General features: G+C 41.9%; 1 protein-coding gene across 2 annotated transcripts; it reads right to left on the bottom strand.

Annotated features, from left to right (window-relative positions):
• Positions 1–1,796: 1,796 nt before the first annotated feature.
• LOC125764464 (histidine decarboxylase) lies at positions 1,797–10,607 on the bottom strand. 2 transcript variants are annotated; one of them, XM_049428751.1, is made up of 11 exons: positions 10,120–10,607; positions 8,234–8,477; positions 7,172–7,458; positions 6,703–7,104; positions 5,350–5,579; positions 5,169–5,259; positions 4,663–5,095; positions 4,269–4,414; positions 4,030–4,201; positions 3,750–3,779; positions 1,797–3,599 (listed from the first exon to the last, which is right to left on the bottom strand). In XM_049428751.1, exons 2-11 carry the CDS (start codon positions 8,259–8,261, stop codon positions 2,605–2,607), a joined length of 2,814 nt encoding a protein of 937 aa, XP_049284708.1. In that variant the 5' UTR covers positions 8,262–8,477; positions 10,120–10,607; the 3' UTR covers positions 1,797–2,604. The 2 variants fall into 2 exon arrangements, with proteins under 2 accessions (XP_049284708.1, XP_049284709.1); XM_049428752.1 differs by lacking the exon at positions 10,120–10,607 and having other exon boundaries at positions 3,511–3,599; positions 4,017–4,201; positions 8,234–8,885.
• Positions 10,608–19,831: the final 9,224 nt, after the last annotated feature.

Genomic DNA, 19,831 nt, shown 5'->3' with positions numbered 1-19,831 from the left:
TTTGCCTTTAGAACACCATGTCCATGTAGGACAGCATATCTGAACAAAATGGTTTGTATTGTTAGCGTTTGCATGATAAATAGAACAACTTTAGCTCAAACATTAAGTGTACAAAATGTTGTAAGCTTACTTTACTATTATTTATGTTATGTAGAACACTACATCAAAGAGCGAGTCAAAGTGGAGCGAAAATGCAACGTTTAGCCATTTACGTTTTCCTAACACCTCTACCCTTTTGTAATGGCCGCAACCCATCAGATTGACCGAATACTCCATAGTAATGCACTCTGGCATTGCTCGACTATTTGTCGAAAAAAAAAAACAAAACAAAAACCAAACACTACAATCCTTGTACAGTCACTCTTACACCTTCCCGGTAACATTTCGTTACACGAAAGAAATGTGCAAGTGCAACGATCCCACCGTTCCTGGCCCCGATGTCGTGCGATCGTGCTTAGGTGCCCCGCACGCCACCCTAATCATAACAACATCCACCGCACCATCGGTTTGCCCTCGCCCTTCTGATGAACCCGTCCTGGTGCGCCCACCACTCTGCAGTGCGGCGATGCACCGTCCGCCGGGGAAACGCGAGAGGACACGGGTACGAGGCGTTAGAGACCAAACACGTTTGCCCCATGCTGCGTACTGCTGCTCCTCCCGGGGTTGAACTTGAAAGCGAAAGTGAATTTTTATTATTTGTTGCATGCAGCTGCACCAACGGACGGGTTCGGTTCGTGCTGGCGGTTTTAGTTTTGGTACGGATTGGGTCTGTTTTGTTGTGCTTTCTTTCTTTGCCTGTTCGGTGGTGTTTTTTCTTTTCAACAAACTTCTTCTTTCCTCATTTCCATCCAGACGCGTAGTTTGCCTATTGCACTTTAATGCACTTGAATTTCCTAGCGCTTTTCGCACGATGCATGTCCGAAATTTTAGTCGAGGGCAAGAAAATGGAAAGACAACCCATTGCAACTGCAACATTTTTGTTCGTTTTTCTTTCTCTCTCTCTTTCCTCTACTCTTCGTCACCATCAACCTTATTCAAACTTTTTTTCCCTTTCCCAAAGTGTCCGTTGTTTCCATTTCTGCTGGTAAGCAAAACAAAATTGGATTACGGATGCAACGAAGCCTCATGTCATGTTTGCATTTCTGTTTTCTGATTTGTTGCTTTGCATTTCCTTAACGATGGTTCCATCACGGGGAATGCTCTTCGTCCTTCATGTAGCAACAATCAGGCAACAATCGAACACGGCGTGCAGAACTAATTAGCTTTCGTGAAGGAAACGATTTTCGGATGTACCGATCAGGTTGAGGTTTGGGGTAATAATATTTACTGTGCAGTAATTTGTCTACAATTGTTTGTTTTTTTGTTACGCTTGATACTATATGCATTTATTTTGTGTGGTTCATATGTCGATATAAGTGATTATTTGTAAGTACATTTGCTCACTCTGTTACATTTAAGGTTCCTCGCTTCCTGAATAAGCGTTACCATTAAGTGACCGATGGTGTATGCTTCTATTCGTACAGTTGTAACGATTTCATTGCCATTGTTACTGATTTGGTTTATTGACATTCACAGCAGATTTGAGGGATAAGCTATTGGTGCATCTGTTTCTAGCTAGATTGTAATGCAGCGTAAGCTTTTATCATGTCCTATGCTACGATTGACGTGAAACTATTTTAAATTTACCATTTAGACATTGATAATATAATGTGTGATTTTGGCATACGACGATTAGTTTCGTACTTTGTATTTATCTTGCTGTTGTTGTTGAAAACAACAAAAATAACATTAATAACATTATATTATTGAAAAGGTGAAATAAATAAACAAAACAGTAATACAGTCCATTTTTCACTCAGCATAACATAGAATTCAAACCATAACAGTTCAACACAGAGGTTTCGAGGTGAATAGAAAAAGTTTCTATCATTTTTAAATTCCTTTCAAGTTAAAGTAGAACATGTTGAGATAGAAATTAATTCTTTCTCTCATTCATTCACAAGTTTAAAATTGTTTTACCAAAAAGCTTTTTCAACTGACATTTCCATCATGCCAGAAAGTGTGAGTTGAGGAAGCTTTGCATAGAATTTTTTTTTAAACCTTGCAAAAAAATTGAACAATTTATCTCCATTTGTTCCACTTTATATTGAAAATATTCGAAAATTTGTGAAAAATTTACTATTCCTCTTGTAAACCCTGTATCGTTAATGCCTAGATTCTCAACGACACAATTTTTAACGATAAAGTTTGCTTAATTTGCTCCGTAATAGCTAACAACAACATTTATATTTCTTTACGATTCAATGATCTCATTCTTGATGTATGGCTGTCTAAATGTGGACACACACATGAATTTAATAATCTTCTCCATGTTAGAGGAAAATTGTTAATACTATGAATCGATAGTGAGAAAATAATTTTAATAAAAATATGTCTCCTTTCTGTTGATTCAATATTTTGGCACACACAAATAACACTGCAACAATGCTACCGACCTTTCAATCGACATTGGTAATTGGGTTGATGAAGTAATCGCTCAACCAAATGACACACTTCACCGAAAGGTATCGTACGTGCTGGTATTAACATGTTCCAGCGTCGATATTATAATTTAATCCGCTGATGGCCACACTTTCGACAATGTTTTACATTTTCGTAGATAACTTCCTCACTGCGTATGGACTCCGTGCTACCAGCAACTCCACCTACCCCAGTAGATGCCAACTCATCCAGCACTCGTTCCTCGATCGTCTCGAGACACAGCGAATCCGGCTCGGGACAGATCTGTTCGCATCGTTCCACGAAATTCTCCTCGAACCGTAGCGCATCGCGCAGTATCGCTTCATCGTCGATGGATGCAACCGGACAGGGTAGGACCGTGTCGAAATCGATACAATGTCCAGACTCGTCCGCAATACAGTAGCGAAACGGTGGCACCAGCAACCGTGCCCGCCGCCAATCCTCATCCGGATCGCTAAGGTTCAGCTCCGATACGGTGGAAACCTGTCGTCGAAGCTGACGTGTCCGGGGTAGATCGTTCTGGGACAGCACACGCTTCGGTGGCGGTGGACGAGGTGGACAGAGCATATCGAAGCCACGGTTGTAGAAGGCACACCGAATCGCAGGTTCTGATTGACGCTTCTCGGGATACACGTTGGGACGGGTGAGTGAGAACAGGTGAGAATTATCGGAACAGCGTCTCTTGCTGCGTGGAAAGTGCTCCGTAGGTCGATTCTCATCGATACTGTCCAGATGTGATTCGCAGGAAATTTTCGGTGTATGACCGATGGGAGGTGGAGTGGGTGGCTGGGCAGGAATCGGAGAGGAGAGTGAAGGTTGGCTGGTGAGGGAGTCGGTGGAGTAGCACGGTTCCGAACGGGTGATGGCTTCCTCACGCTCAAGCAACCAGCTGGTGTTTGTTGCGTTAGCATGGGCACGAATAATGCCGGTGTCCACACTTTGTGAACGACCCCGACATGGTCCTGCTACAGGCAGTATCGGGAGCGGTTCTATGAAGTGTGGTTCCAGCTTCAACGGTGGTTGTGGAGAAGGAGACCGATGACGTTGATGATGGAAGATGTTCTCGACCGGTGCAATCTCTGCCCACGAAAATATTTGATAAATTTAGTATTGTAATTTTCCAAAAGTGCGATATGTATTATTTTCTTTCTTCTTAAAATATTAAAAATTATATTCGCTACAAGTTGTTCATCTCTTTTTCAACTCAACCACATCTCAGCTATACTCACCTTGGTCCGAAAGCTCCATCTGCTCACAAGCTGCTCGAATATCATAAAAAATCATCAATTGCTTGACTTTCATTGCGTATGCTTCAGCGCTAAAAGCTTTCCCGAACAAGCTTTGAACATAGGATACGGGAGCTTTCGAAAACATAAAAGCACACACTACGAAGCATTCGTTCGCATGCAATTTACACGCACACACCGACACGCAAGGAGCAAGCATAAAAAGCACGGGAAAGCGACGGAAGTAAGGAATTGAAAAGCCTACACTACCTTCCCTTCGTACCTTCCCAGACCTCCTCTAAGTCTTCGTTAATGGCCTTCGATTCGATGCCGTTGCGCACCTCACCGGGCCCAATTCCGTGCACCACCAGATCCATGCGTGAGTCGAGCGAGAACTGTTTGCCGGACATGAGGATGCCCCGGACGCGACGTCTCATGGCCGGTGAGTCCTGGTTCTGGAAAGCAGAGTGCGTAACCCTGCGGTTACTTTGACCCGTGCCCTCATACGTACCAGATACTTACCGAGATGCGTATGCCGGCGTACACCTTGGCGAGGAACTCGTCCGCATCGAAGATGGCCGCGAACGAGCCGTTCACGATCTTCGGCGACATTGGTGAGTTGGCGAGCAGAAGGCTCGATCCGAACGCTTCGTTCTTTTCGCGCGTATCTAAACGCAGAAAAGGGGGTAAACGGTCAAACACTTTTGGGCGGTATGGACAATGTGGATGAGGTTGGGCTGATGCGGGTCATGAAACTATGGGTGTGAGGATTTTTTTGCTCTTGAGTGCTTTCTAGCGCAATGGAGTAGCAACGTTTGCTACTGTCAAATGAGTCTAATCTGTTTGTTCACTAGACAACACGAGTTTCGGGTAGCATTACTATGCGAAATGATCTCAGCGAATGATCCATACTCACCCTTTAGCGGCACACGTGTCCGGTCGACCATCTGCACATTCAGCTCATTGAGCAGTTCCGACGTTACGGTGCGTATTTCGTTCCAATCTGCCAGAATATCGTCGTTCGAGGTGTAGGTAGAGGTGACGGTAAACCGTATGACGTAGCGTCCCTTCAGCGATGCTGGAACGGCGTGCAGATGTCCACGATGGTTGAGCCGCTTCAGCAGTTTCTCCGTCAGCTCGTTTTCACCCTTGATCCGGAACACCACCATCCCGAGATGGCGTGTGGCCGGGATCTCGAACCGATGGTCTGCCAGCACGAGTGCTTCAAACTTCTGCGCCAATCGGACGCCTTCGCGAATGTGTTTCTGCAGTCCTCGTGTACCGAAGCTACGCAGCACAAACCATAGCTTCAATGCACGGAATCGCTTACTGAGCGGTATCTGCCAGTGCTGTTTGGGATGCGAAAAACGTAGAAAAATCAGCTAGAAAAACGAGAAACGTTTCCTAGCAGACAACACTCACCATATAATCGATGGCAAGACCCGAGTTTTCGTGCTGTAGGTACAACGGGGCCACATTGAAGGTTCGATGCAGGGCACCACTATTCTTGACCCTATCGCGAGCAAGCAGATGAGAAATCCATTATTCAATCTGTTTATCGGACGATCCAAGTCCAAGGTACCCGGAGTACTAACACACCTACCACATCGCTGTGCAGTCAAAGTGCACCATTAACCACTTGGAGGGATTAAATGCGATCGAGTCCGCTTTCTCGATGCCCTTCAGCCACACCCGAAACTCTGGACAGATAAACGCACTGCCAGCGTAGGCAGCATCCACGTGTAGCCAGATGTTGTGGCACGCGCAAATCTCCCCTATCTCGGCCAGATGGTCAAAGGCGCAGGCCCCCGTCGTACCGAGGGTGGCACAAACCTTACAAGATAAAGGAGAAGAACGTTTTGTGAACAAAATGGGGAAGGTTGTAAGGGTTATTTGAGGGCTGAAATTCAACTTTCAAGAATGTTTTTTTATTGAGAGAAACTTTAGCAATAAGAATATTTTTTTATATTTATATTATATTTTATTTATATAATTTTATATTTTTAAAGTTAGTTACTATTTCGAAGGTATGTTAATTTCTTCACAAATATTTAGAGTATTCATAAAAGTAACGATAAAAAAATTTAATTGATATCAATTGAAGATGAAAACAAAACATTGAAAAAGCTAAGTAAAAAAAAATAATAAAAAGCAAAATAATAGAATATAATAAAATATTATTTTTAATTAATTTTAAAAGTTCAATTCCTTGTTCAGATAATTAATTTCATATTACAGAAATAAAATTATTCGCATTATGAGGAAAACTGCATTTAAGTTTCAGTGACATGATTGGAAACTAAGGTTTACAATGGTATGTTTATAAAAAGCAACTTATAAGCTTTTAAGCTTTAAGTTGAAAAATGACACTAAGGCCGTATTACTTTATAATGAACCTTTGTCTAATTCATCAATTATTAATTGTTGTTAATACAAAGTTTTTAAAACTTTAAGAAATTTTAAAACAAATTACGTAAAGAACATTAAAATTAAAAGTTCTTTATATTTTGTGTTCATCACAATAACAATGAATGGAAATGAGACAATAATATAGCAAGTTAGTTTAAAAACAGAAACAAAAATAAAATCTCAAAATTTACTGTTTCTCCTTGGAGTAATTACAAGAAAAGCTACTCATTGGCACCAAAAATCAACAAGTTCAGTTTCATTTTCACAGCGAACCCACGGGGCGACGGGTAACAATCCATACCACAGCTGGTAATTTGAGATTTATAATGTGGGGGTCGGTTCTATTCGACCACACCCGGAACGAGTCGGGGTGACGAACGGTGAAACTCAACCAGTGCCAGAACTAAACTTCCCACCGTGACCGAGTTCTCTCTCGACTAATGAGATCCCCGAGGACACAGAACGGAACAACTTGCTAAGCTGATTTGTCACTGTACGGTGACCGTTGCGGACCAGAACGTACGTCTCCGTTTCCAGCTCTACTCACCCAGAATGGTATCAGACCCTGCTTGATGTCTTCCTCGATTGCATCGCGCAAAGCATCCCCACGGAGGCTGAGTTGATCGTCCGACTCGATGAATCGCATCCGGACTAAGCCGATTAGGGCCGCCTTCTCCACGCTGGAGTGTGCCTGATCGGAACAGTACGCCACCAGGCGGGCGTTTATTTCCGCATCCTGCAGCCCGGGCGTATGCTCGTGAAAGCGTCTAATGGCCACGGTACGGCCGGCCAACAGACACACCAACGTTGCCTCACTGGCAGTCGTTTGGATCACACCCCCGCCCATGCTGATGCCGGGCAGATGCAGAAACATATCCGGCAAACCAATCATCTTCCCGAGCCAATTCATCACTATCGATTCCAGCTCGGTACAAGCCGGAGAAGATGCCTGATGAACGGGGCGAAAGAACATACTATAAATTTCCATCCCGATTTCCAACAAACACGTTCCTTACCCAAGTAAATCCGAGACAGTTGATGGCATCGGCCAACATATCGCCGAGCAGCGAAGGAAATGAGTTTAGCGCTGGAAAGTACGCGTGCATATGTGGACTCTGCCAGTGCGTTACGCCCGGCATGATGACACGCTCGATGTCCGCGAAGATGTTCTCCCATCGTTCACCATCGAGCGGGGCCGACTCTGGTATCAGGCTACGCATATACCCCGGCTGAACGTCCGGTAAGACGCGTCGTTCCCTAATGTTCTGCAGATAGTCCGCAATGTAGTCAACCATCTCCTTGCCTGCAACACAAACGCACGAAAAACAACATATAGAGAAAAAAGGATTGTCAAAGCAAATGGTTTCATTATTGAAGGTCATAAATTGAACGGAGGTGGAAGTGACTTGATGGTATGGGAGAAAATGGGTGTTCTAAATTGATTCAAATTGACGACTGAACGATTTGCATTGGCTTAAGCTTATCGCCTCGGATCTCGGATTCTCTATGAAGGGAATGGTGTCCATTTTATTGTCTAGCTATGTGACGAGATGGATCCAAATCGAATCGATATGTATCTCCATTTCTTCCTTGGATTTTTATATCCCATTCTTGTGCCGTTTGTGCAATTACGATTTTCTTCGTGACATTTATTGAACATTGCCTAGGATGTTCTTATCCTGCGAGAAAGTTACACAAAAATCTTTTCTTTTTTTAACAATTTTATAATTTTATTTAGTTCATTTAATACGATTGTTTGAGGTGTATTGAAGAAGTTTATTTTTTAAAAAAGAGGACATAATATTGCGCAACAATCAAATTGCATCGATGATTAGTCACTTTAATTTAAAATATCAAAATCACTGCTTGATTTTTTAATTCACAAACTTCGAACTAAAACGCGCCCTAGCACACTTGTTTCGCACAGAGTTCTTAAACAAATCATAATCAACCTAAAAGGGGTACCCAGCTGTTGGGTAGGGCGACTTTTATTTCTCTATTTCTTCGGACATTCGCAATCCTTACAAAACGCTTACAGCTGTCACAATTAATTACACTTCCATTACCCGATTACGTACCTCGCTGACGATACTCGTCAAAATCCATCTCCAGTGCGATATTCTGCGTAGCTTTGGTGAAGAAATACTTTTACTGGACAACAGTTTTGCACCTTCGTAGCTGCAGCAGATGCGTACTACTTCACTTCAATTAGACGCACTTGGCGAAGCATTCAACAATCTGTTTTTCCCTGTTCGGACAGGTGAAAAATGTCACACCACAAACAAACCGATTCCTACACTCGGGAACGTTCGATCTACCTTGCTTAACACAGTAACAGTACAGGAATGTAGTAATGTAACTGAAGCCAAAAACTTAAAACCAACCCACGACTCACATAGATGCGTTTCGAGTGTGAACGTATCGGAGATTGTAATCGTGTACAAAAAACTAAATTTTTCACAACATTACACACTGCCACTGCTCGGTAATAAAGCGGTCGTATGCGTTCTAGGGTGAAGCTAAGAATGTAACTGTATGCATGAACGCTTAGTGACTTAGTTGGGCTTCCTTCCTGTCTTGCTAGGAAGACGTTTGTTTCCTTGCTTCGTTTGCTTGATTTGTTGACAGTTTGAACGAAACTGAAACGCTAATACTGGTTGACAAGTCGTTAAATATTTGCCATAAAAATAAAATTATTATTTAACGTTGCTTGCGGTTTTAATCATTGAAAAACTATCAAGAAAGTGAACTAAATAAACGGATCAAAAGTTTTTTTCTTCAAAGTCTGATATCTTTGTATTTCTTGACAATATTTTCAGTTGGTCTTGAAAGCAAAACATTTTAAATTTGTGTTTAATCAATTAATTTCATTATTTTATAAATTTGATATTGTGAAATTGTTTTTATCGCTACGCCAATTTGAGAATAAATCATGATTTGTGATACAAATAAATTAAATTGTGTATAATTTTTCTTTTCTCGGTTAGAACGGCCTGGCCGTATCAAGACTTATTTTACCACGTAGCACTATAGTCAGACTACGGGGAACGGTCCGGATGGGATTTGAATTGTATAAATTTATATAATCGTTACTTTTATAGGGAATGAGCTTTATAATATTAAATATAATTTAATACTTAATATCTACTCATCAAAAACAACTAAGTTTTATTCACATATAAGGATAGCAAAAGTTTAATTTATTCATGTCAATTTTAACCATTAATCCTTCTGTTACGATCCGGGTAGATAGAACTGGAATTTGATGCATCTTGTAAATAGCTAACAAGCTTCATTAAGATTCCATGTTCTGCGAGTCTAAGCCGGTTCTGCTTGACCATTTAATGAGTAATGCTGTATGTATAATTGGTCAGTTTTCCAGTTAGATTCTTTCTCTAGCGACACAACAAAATGCTTGCTGAAATACCATGCTAATCTACCAGAACGTATGCTGTTGTGGGTCATAAAACACAAAGTCATTTGCATAAAACATTTAGCAAACATGCGGGAGAAAAAGAAACGAATGTTGAGCAGAAGCTTTCACATGGTAAGGTGGAAAGTATGAGCACTGGTGTTTTATTTGTTTAAGATAAAAGCAGTAATGGTTTCGAAACACTGAACCCTGGTAAGTTGCCGTTCGTTCAGTCATTGCACCTTCACTTGTGACGAGTATTTTTTTTTTTTTGAGGACACTATTGAGGTTGATATCGTGAAAAAAAGCATAAAACACGCCACAGCGGTCGGTGGGATTGTCTCGAGTCTAAAAATAACACTAACTGATTTTATCACCCACTGGATTAAACGTGATTTGTTTGAAATTCTGCGCAACAGTAGATTGGGATTTCCCAAACCTGTTGCCAGTGACAGAAGGTCGTTCTATAAATGGGCACTGGTTGATCACTGACTTAAAACCGGTTTAGTCCACAGGTCTCTCTACCAATTTGATCACCGTTCAACCACTCACATTAGAAAACAAAAAATGCGTACGGAAGCTGGCAGTAACACTTTTATCCCAAGTCACTAACGAAACGAAACTGATAGTACGCTTATCATTTGCAAGCCTTTATATAGTCTCCAGTGAGGAGAAAAACAAGAGCAAATGTTCGATCCCCATTTTCCGCAGCATCCGTACTTCCCACTGCCAATCAACAGTTGTCCTTGGGAGAAATCCCCTTTTTGTGATGGTTGTGCAAATGATACGCTATTTGTGCTACAGGACACTCAGGACACGCTAGAAGCAACAAAAAAAGTGTTCTGAATGGAAGGATATGTCATGCGCATAACATTCCTCACAAGTCTTTTTGGCATGCACTTTCTACGCTCTTTCATTCCTCTTGCGATAGTCACCAACAAACCATTGCGGTGCGGCAAGTTCGTCTTTTAATGATGCGTTAAAATCTTTCATGATGGGATTATGTCGGATGAAGTTAGGCGATGAGCAATGTGCATTTAAAGCTGTTTTTTTGCTAATATTGTATCGAAGAAGAGATTCGATTTAGAAATATTTTCGTATTTATTAATTAAGTGAAGATATAATGTAAATAAAACAGTATCAATAAGACTAATATTTATTTAATTAACTATTTTCACATTGTTGTCATTTAAAACCTGGGCATATAAAAAATTACATAACGTTTATTTTCTGTATTGTTGAATATAATGAAGAAAAAAAAATGAAATTTCATATTTAAATGTTTGAAAATAAAAAATGAATTTCCATTTTGAAGTTGTAAAGTATGTTTCATATAAACTGATTAAAACGATTCGATTTAATACCATTTGATGCTAGTAACGACGCATTTTGTAATTTAAAATTTATTTTAGAACACCCTTCTTTGTACAATTTGTAGTTTTAATAAAGCTTGATTTTGTTCGATAGTATGATAATTTTCATCTTCCAATGCCTTCAAAAGTACGCTTCAAACAAATCGAACACTCTCTATTCGTGCAATGGTAAATTCGTGCTATTTGAGTTTACCGTATCAATTACACACTTACAGCCAAGAATCTGACCTACATCTGCAGCTAATAATAAAATGTTTTATTCCACCTTCAACCAGCGGTATGTATCAGATTAAAACAAAACACCCTCTGTCAACGGGTCGATCAATGAGCGAGATTCTAGTCAAACCGAAAGCATTAATTACGTGCTTTGCTTGTTAGTTCTTCTTTGCAACCTGACGCAAAGACTTTCAAATGCCTGTCGGCACGTCCACCTTTGTTTGGTAGATCCTTACAAGCACCCGGTACGAATCGGTATCCTTACACCTACTGACCACCGGGTAATCAATACCCTGGTCACAAAGTTCATCGTTCACCCCAATTTTGCGGCCAAAGACCTACTTTTGCGTTCATTCAACTGTTGTCGCACTTTTCTCGGTACGTTCGGTGGGCTTTACTTTCGTTTTTCTTCTCGCGAGGGGTCAACCACATGCCCATTCTGTAACACCTTCGTGTAGATTCTAAGTGGCTGCTACTCACTTCATAGAATAAACAGTTCTCAAAACAGAAGCATACCGCACAGAATGGAGTAAGGCAAGAATACAAAAGAAAAAAAAATCCAATCTCCTGCAGAGATTGTTCTAAGAGGTCCTATCGATACGTTTTTGTGGTGGTAAACCCCATTGCAGAGCGGAAAAAAATCGCTTCATTTGTTGGTTCTGGGTTTTCTTTCGACCACCTCCACCATCATATTGAGGACAATATCCTTCAATTAGCATAACCCGGCACGCAAACCACATTAGCCGCACCTGGAAAGGCGTACAGCAACACACACACAAACACACAAGGGACAGGTGCGAGGTCCTGCCGGTTAGGATGTGCAAAGGGGTCGTTCAACGTGCACCGGCGTAGTAAAAGAAAAACTATAATTTTCTCCGATTTTCACTCTCGCTTTCGTTTACGCTTCGAAACCGTAATGTGGAGCGCTCGGTAGGACAGGAACCTTCATCATAAAACTCGAAACCACCTTCCACCATCGAGGGGTCTCACCCCGAGTCATGTGAGTGACCGTTGGGACCACGCGAGTGAGTGGTTCGGTGTAGAGAATGGAAAATTCACCTGTTCTCCGGTAGGAACGTTTTTTTTGCCGAATTAAGCAACACCGATAGTACGAGGCGTGGAGTAGGTTCGCTCTTCGCATTCCAATTCCGCATGCCGATGGTACGCGCGCACGTCCGCCATTGTGGACAAGTGTGGACGGTAGCCACGGTAGCCATTGCACCATCGCTCAAGCAAATGGAGCGATGGTTGCGAAATTCTCTCATCCGGTCCGATCGTCAACCGATCGTGGCTCTCTCCCACCCCATGGGGGGATGGTACAGCATGTGCGTGAGATCTGGCGAGTTCTTGTTCGCTTTCCCATTCTCTCTCTCTCCTCTTTCTCGCGAAGGTGAGCTTGAGCTTTACGTAAACAAATCCGGACGATCGTTCTTGGTGAGTGGTCGGGCCGCGAACGTTCGTTGAACCCGAGCCCTGGGTCGATCCACGGCAAGCACGGGACTGGATCACGTTATAGCGGTAAATTCAAGTTATTTCACCCTGTCCGTCTCTTCCTTTCCGTTCTTCACCATTCACCGCTGTAACCCGATCGTCACGTACACCTTTCGCATCTTTCCCGGATTCTTCTGCTTCCTACCACACATCTCGATACTCGTTTTTCAAGTTCTTGCATCTTCATCTTGCCATTATACCTTACGCTGTTGGTTCTTCTGTTTGTCCCGATCGACTCACCATCCATTCCATTCGTTCTTGTGGAAGAACTTTTTGTCCTCCAGCTTCTTCCGCACACCGCACTCACCACGAACCGTCCCTCGCTCCTTCCCACGCACTATCGTTCGATGATCTTTGGCTTCATTTTTCAGACACGGGCCATGCCGTGGTGTGCGTGCGAGATTTGTTTGCTTTCATTCGGACTCATCGTTCTGCGGCCGTGAGCTTTGCGCGCGATTTTCACATGAGCATGACGCACGCTGTTGCACCTTCGATCGTGACCGCACACATTCTGTAGCATCATCTTACCAGGGTAACCTGTATGGACTTGTTTCAGGAAACGATTTTTCGATATTTGAAGCTTTTAATAGAAAAAAAAATAAACAAATAATTTTAAGACATGAAAATTTGATGAATTTCTTGTCATTTAATAATAAACCATTATTCTTGCATCTTTAAATTGTATTTATCTTTATTTTATTGGGTTTTATCTTAAAGCATGAAGAATTTTTAAAAGCTTTTTCTGTTAATCTAAAAATAAAACTCAAACGCAAACTTCACTTCTTTCAGCTTTGAGTATAAAAAAGCTACGTAAACAGTTATCTTTCAACCACGTCCCGCCGCTTAGTTCCTGCATGCTGCATCCATTGCACCCGATGCACCCGTGCGTGCGATCCAAACTACGGATATCGTACAGTTCAATAACCCCTGGAACGCGCTAAAGATCGCTTTCATTCTCTACCTCAACATCACCGATCAGATGATGGTGCTTTCCACGTTCGTTCGCGTTCGGTTCTTCCTTCAAGCTCTCGCTTCGTTGCTTACCACTTGTGTGTTTTGTTGTTTCTTCTTCGGTCAAGGTATCATTCAGTTTGTTGTTGTTGTTGTTTTTTTCTAAGTGATTTTTATTTGTCGTTTTGTTTCTTCTGTCGATCAATCTCCTTCGCTATGGTTGGCTCGGTGACAACAACCTTCCCAAAAAACCGTTAAGTCGGAGATAAATATTTGTCTTTTTTTTGAGAGAGATTGTGTCCGGTGCGTGCGCCCGGTCTTGCCCGTACGCTAATCGATTGAATGCCTTATTCGTTGTGCCAAAAATAGCTTCCATTTTAAACGGCCAGGTGAGCAAGAAGATGGAATCTGGATAGAACGCATACAAAATCATCGGTGAAAAAAAACTGCTAATACGAAGACTAGAGGCAACTAAAGTTTAAGCGAAAAAGCTAAAAGTCGTCGAACGGCTGGGGATGATAACCATGGCGACGACATATGACGATTAGAAGTAACGAAGAGATAGAGGAATGTGCCAATGTTTAAGCAGTTGGGAAGCTTTAAGCAAAATGCTCCATCCAGACACACACTCATTTATACATCGGCATATAACCTTCAGGAAAACCATTTCCTCATTCCGATTCACTCGTGTCGTTTGTAGCCGGGATAGAGAAGAGTGTGTGAATTTAATGTATTTTGCCCCTTCTTTTTTGCCTACATTTGCTGCCTTTTCCTTCCATTTGCTCTCCATTAAGCTGCTCCATTCGCAGACAAAACATTCTGCCAAAGCGCAAAAAAGTTTTAACTTCTCGCACGTTCTCTTGCTTGTACTGTTTTCGCCTCCTCTCTTTTCTTCAGCAATCTTCTTTCACCCCCTTGCCACAATTAAACCCCTCACGGGTAGAAGATTCTGATTTGTTCTCTCCTCACCCCCCACATTCTAACAACTCACCCCTTTCGGACCGTTTTACGACCGGTTTCATTCTTCCTTTTTTTTTGGTGCTTTGCACAGAACGCAAGAACACTTCCAACTACACTGGCCAACGACCATCACACACGCTTTGCAATCCTCTTTGTTACTTCCTTTTCCTCCCTTTATCCCCTTCAACCAACCAACGTTTCCTACCCCAAAAACCGGCAGCGACCCACTCGCGACCGAATCTGGAGGAATGAACTCTGCGGCTCGGGTTCAAGCTCGCTGGACACACGGGTTCCGCTGGAGTCACCGGACTCCACCGGTTCGCCGGTCCGTCTTTGTGTGCGTATTTTTATTTTGCTACGGCCTTTCCAACCAACACTTCTTTCACCTTCTCCCCAAGAAGGGCACCCACCCTTGGGCGGGTGGGAACTCACTTCGTGTGCCCGATGAGGTCGGCGATGATGCAAGAGAATTCCCAAGATCACTCGCTGAGAGTCTTCGAGGTTGAGTGCTTCTTCGATCCAGCACGGGAGAGTGGATCAGGATTGTTGCGTTTTGTTCACAAAGGGATTCAGCTTCAACGTTCCTTCGTTTTGCCACCTTCGTTTCGCCACTTCCCAGGAGGTCTCTTGGGTACTCGCGCTGGGTGAAGCGAAAATTATAAGAAAGACCCAAAGCAATGAACCCCTTGTGCCCAAAGTGGGGACGAGTTTCTCCTGCTTGCCTTTTTTTGTTGTTTTTGTTACTGTGGTTGTGTTTTGTTTTCTGCTGCTGCTGCTGCTGCTGCTGCTCGTTTGTTGTCGTTCGTTCTCTCCCTTTTTGCGGGTCCCGGGACGAAGAACATCTCACCCCCAACCGGTTGGTCACCTTTTTATCCCTCCCGAGCGCCCACAACCACAGCCTTCCGTCCGGTCATCCATCCAGTCGGACCGGCCAGAACGATTCCTCTTGCTTTGCCGCGCGCTCGGTGGATGGGACTCTCTTTTCCGCGTTTTTGGTGCCACCTTTTCAGTAATCATCCGAGCGCTCATTGTCGAGGTCACATACCGACCGTTGCTGGTGTGCTGGCGTACTGTCTCCGTGGACCATCACCCTTGTTTCGGAGGGGGTTTTTGGTGACGATCGATCGCGAATTAAAGCGCTACCGATCGCGCACAGGACGATCGCGAGCTTTTGTTTTGATCGTGCATGCCCCCTACTGTGCCTGTGTGTTTGTGCGTGTGTGTGTGTCTGTTTTATTTGATTCGATCGTTTTTTGGTTTTTAATGCTTTGTGCAGAGTGAATTTCTTTCTATTAAAATAATAATTTTTTTGCATAATTGTACAGTTAATTTGGTCATATTTGTTTCACAGTGATAGTACCACTTCTTCAATTTTATTATACATTTGTGATCATCGTTTGTGCAGTTCTAGCGTCCCTCAACTGACCTTGTCGTGTGAGATGTACAGTTGCAAGATCAGTCGCAGTGGTAAAAGAAAAAAATGATTAAAGAATTTAAATGACGCATAGTTGTGTAGAAGAAATAAGTGTATTTCATGTTGTACTTCAACAATTCTGCTAATATTGTCGTATCAGAAGTGTTTAGAAAAGTTTATGTGAATACTTTACACAAAAGAATATATGATACACCCGAGTGTTTGCTTCCAACCAACAACGTGCCCATTTAGCTTCTGTGGTTTTAATTAAAAGTACAAATTTTTCACACCTCGTATGCATGCGCCAGGTTATGAAAATGATTCAAGTGGTTATAAAAATCCGTTACAAAATGTGTAAATACTCCCAGCACTAGCAGTGTTGTAGCAGAGTTTCGCATACAGGCATTGTGCAACGACCAACAAACGCACGCTTCTCTAGAAGCGTTTGTGACGGTGAATTTCAAACGGCTGGTGAAAAGTGCGTAAGTGAAAATAAAACGAAAAGGCAAAGAAAAAGAAACGGAAGATATTGATGAATTGCGAGCAACGGGAAATTATAAATTAAACGTAGCGTAAGTGTACGGCCAGCTCGTGTCCATTACAGATTGTGCGTGTTTGCGAAGGTGAAGTTAAACCCGCTTTGCTACCGAGGAAATTTTACAGAGAAAGAAAACAACAACAACAAAAAACGTTTTAATCGAGGGGTTTGAATCCCATGCTTTTACAGTTTTGCATCGTGCCATCACTCTCTGGAGGTTTTTGGATACATAAAAATGCCCAGCACTATCAGAGGTATGTAAATGCTATTTTTTTGTCATATTCAAGAATTACCATCCGGTGATCTTTGATCGTAGAACATAAAACGATTTTATTTAATCATAACATTTATTTTATTAATATTTTTCATCATCAATGTAACTACACGTTTTTGCAGAAAAAAGACAAACACTTTTTTGCTATACTAAGAACATTGAACGATTTATTTATGTACGAAAACGAAACACTTTCCTGTGGGATTTCCACTTTCGCGGCAAAGAAAGTGAAACGAACTGCGGAACACGGTGTAGTGTCGTAAGTGTAGGTTAGCGTATAAGCGTATAGTGTAAGCGTTAGATGTAAGTATATGTATGTATGTATTAGACTAAGAATAAAGAGTCAGTCGATAAATAGCACTCGAACGAGCAACACCTAACTCCATAATAGTTGGCGACGAGGAAAAAGCAAACGAAAAGTCAAATATTAGTCATGTCGTTAATCGGAGAAATTGAACCATTTGTCATGGGCGAAAGCATCAGGGAGTACTTGGAACGTATTGATATTTTTTTCCAAGTTAACGAGGTGGAAGATTCAAAGAAAACAGTGATGTTGTTAACGTTGGGAGGAGCATCGCTGTATAGCCTCATATCAAAGATGGTGTTGCCTGAACAGCCAAAGACGCTAAACTACGAGAAGCTGTGCATTAAGCTGCAAGAGCAATTGGAACAGAAAGTCAACGTAGTGGCGGAACGGTTCAACTTTAGAAACTGTCTACAAAAAGATAGTTCTGTTGCGGAGTACATCGTGGAACTGAAATCGCTCGCACAATCGTGTAAATTCACGTGCTGTCTAAAGGAAAGCTTGCGAGATCAATTAGTAGTTGGTGTCCGAGATGAAGGACTAAGGAAACGTCTTCTTCGAGAGTCCGAGTTAACATTCGAGAGTGCAGAAAATATCGCCAGAACATGGGAAGCTGCGGATGAACAAAACGAAACATTTACATCGAAAGAGAAACCGAGGGAAATGGCGGTGATTAAGTGTGCGCCAAAACGAAGCGTCGGTCCAAAAGTGCACTACCACCGTGGGAACAGTACACCTTTACATCAACAGAGCTACACGCATAAGCAGGAGAGCAAGCAGCAGCAGCAGCAGCAGCAGCAGCAGCAGCAGCAGCAGCAGCAGTGTTACAGATGTGGAAGATCGCATAATCCACAGACATGTCCTGCGCGTATGTGGCAGTGTTTCAACTGTAAGAAGTATGGTCATGTGTCGTCGTGTTGCCGAAGTACGAACGTGCATAGTTTGCGAGCGGAACCGAAGGATGTGTCGCTAACACGCATATTAGAAGAGAATACGATCAGTAATCCAGAAGTGTGCGTTTTAAATATCAACGGTGTAGACATTGCGTTTGAGATAGACTGTGGTGCGTGTAATACGGTAATACCGGAGAGTGTGTATCGGAAAGAGTTTGCTAATGTCGAATTAGAACAAACACATTTGCGTTTTATTACGGCATCGGGTCAACGTCTGACACCGTTAGGAAAAATATGCGTAAACGTAGCGATAAAAAGTAAAACGGTCCGTCTAGAAGTCAACGTAATTAAAACAGAAAATAACGGTAATCCTTTACTAGGTCGTGATGCGTTGGATATATTATTTCCGGATTGGCGAAAAGGTTTTAAATTAAATCAAATCGAAGCGGACAAATGGCTTGGAGACATGAAAAAAATGTTTCCGAATCTAACAAACGGAAATAACAAGGAAACGATAGAAGGGTTTGAAGCCAGTTTAGTGTTAAAACCTAATTTTACCCCAATTTTCCATAAAGCGTATTCAGTGCCGTTCGCATTAATAGAAAAAGTTGAAGCCAACCTAGATAAATTAGTGAATGACGGTATACTAGTACCAATACGTACATCAGCGTGGGCGAGCCCTATAGTGGTTGTAGGAAAAAGTGATGGCTCAGTACGTATCTGTTTGGATGGAAAAGCTACGATAAATAAATATCTTACGGTAGAACATTACCCATTACCGAGGATTGATGATATTTTGGCGAAAATTGCAAATTGGACAGTTTTTTGCAAAATAGACCTAACAGGAGCGTACTTGCAAGTAAAGTTATCAGAAAATTCGCAAAATATTTGTACTATAAATACGCATAAAGGGCTATACAAGTACACTAGAATGCCATTTGGAGTACAGTCTGCGCCTGCAATATTTCAAACAATAGTAGATCAAATATTGTTAAAGACTAAAGGCATTGCGTATATGGACGACATACTCGTTGGCGGAGAAAATGAAAAACAATGCATGGAGAATGTATGCGAAGTTTTAAAAAGGCTGGAATTGCATAAAGTAAAGATAAACGAAAAGAAGTCGGAATTTTTTAAAACAGAAATAGAGTACCTAGGCTACAAAATATCAAAGAACGGAATAACACCAAATGAGTCAAAAGTAAAAGCGATTATTGAAGCACCGGTACCATCAGATGTGATGCAATTACAAGCGTATCTAGGCATGATAAATTATTACAGCAGGTTTTTGCCAAATCTAGCAACAATATTGAGTCCGATGTATGAACTTCTACGCAAAGACAAAAAATATGTATGGTCAAAGGAATGTCAGGAATCATTCGAAAAAGCGAAATCAATGTTAGTAGATAACAACGTTTTAGTACCATTTGATCCTAAAAAACCTGTTATTTTAGCAGTAGATGCAAGTCCTTACGGTTTAGGTGCAGTTTTGTCTCATGAAATTGGAGGGGTAGAAAAACCTATATATTTTGCTTCAACAACTCTTTCTCAAGCACAGAGAAATTACGCACAGGTTCATAAGGAAGCATTAGCCGTTGTTTTCGGTGTCCAAAAGTTTCATAAATACATTTACGGAATCAAATTCAAACTGGTAACAGATAACTCAGGCGTCAAAGAAATATTCAAACCGTCAAGAACAACTTCGTCTATAGCAGTAGCTAGGCTGAGCCGATGGGCATTGTTATTAGCCAATTATGAATATGTGATAGAGCATAGGCCAGGAAAATGTATGGGTCACGTGGATGGGTTAAGTAGATTACCTTTGGCAGAAATTTTAGAGATAGATGAGG

This window comes from Anopheles funestus, chromosome 2RL (genome assembly GCF_943734845.2).
Source record: "Anopheles funestus chromosome 2RL, idAnoFuneDA-416_04, whole genome shotgun sequence".
NCBI lineage: Eukaryota > Metazoa > Arthropoda > Insecta > Diptera > Culicidae > Anopheles > Anopheles funestus.
The sequence above is the reverse complement of the archived record's forward strand: the minus strand, read 5'-3'. Positions and strand labels throughout refer to the sequence as shown.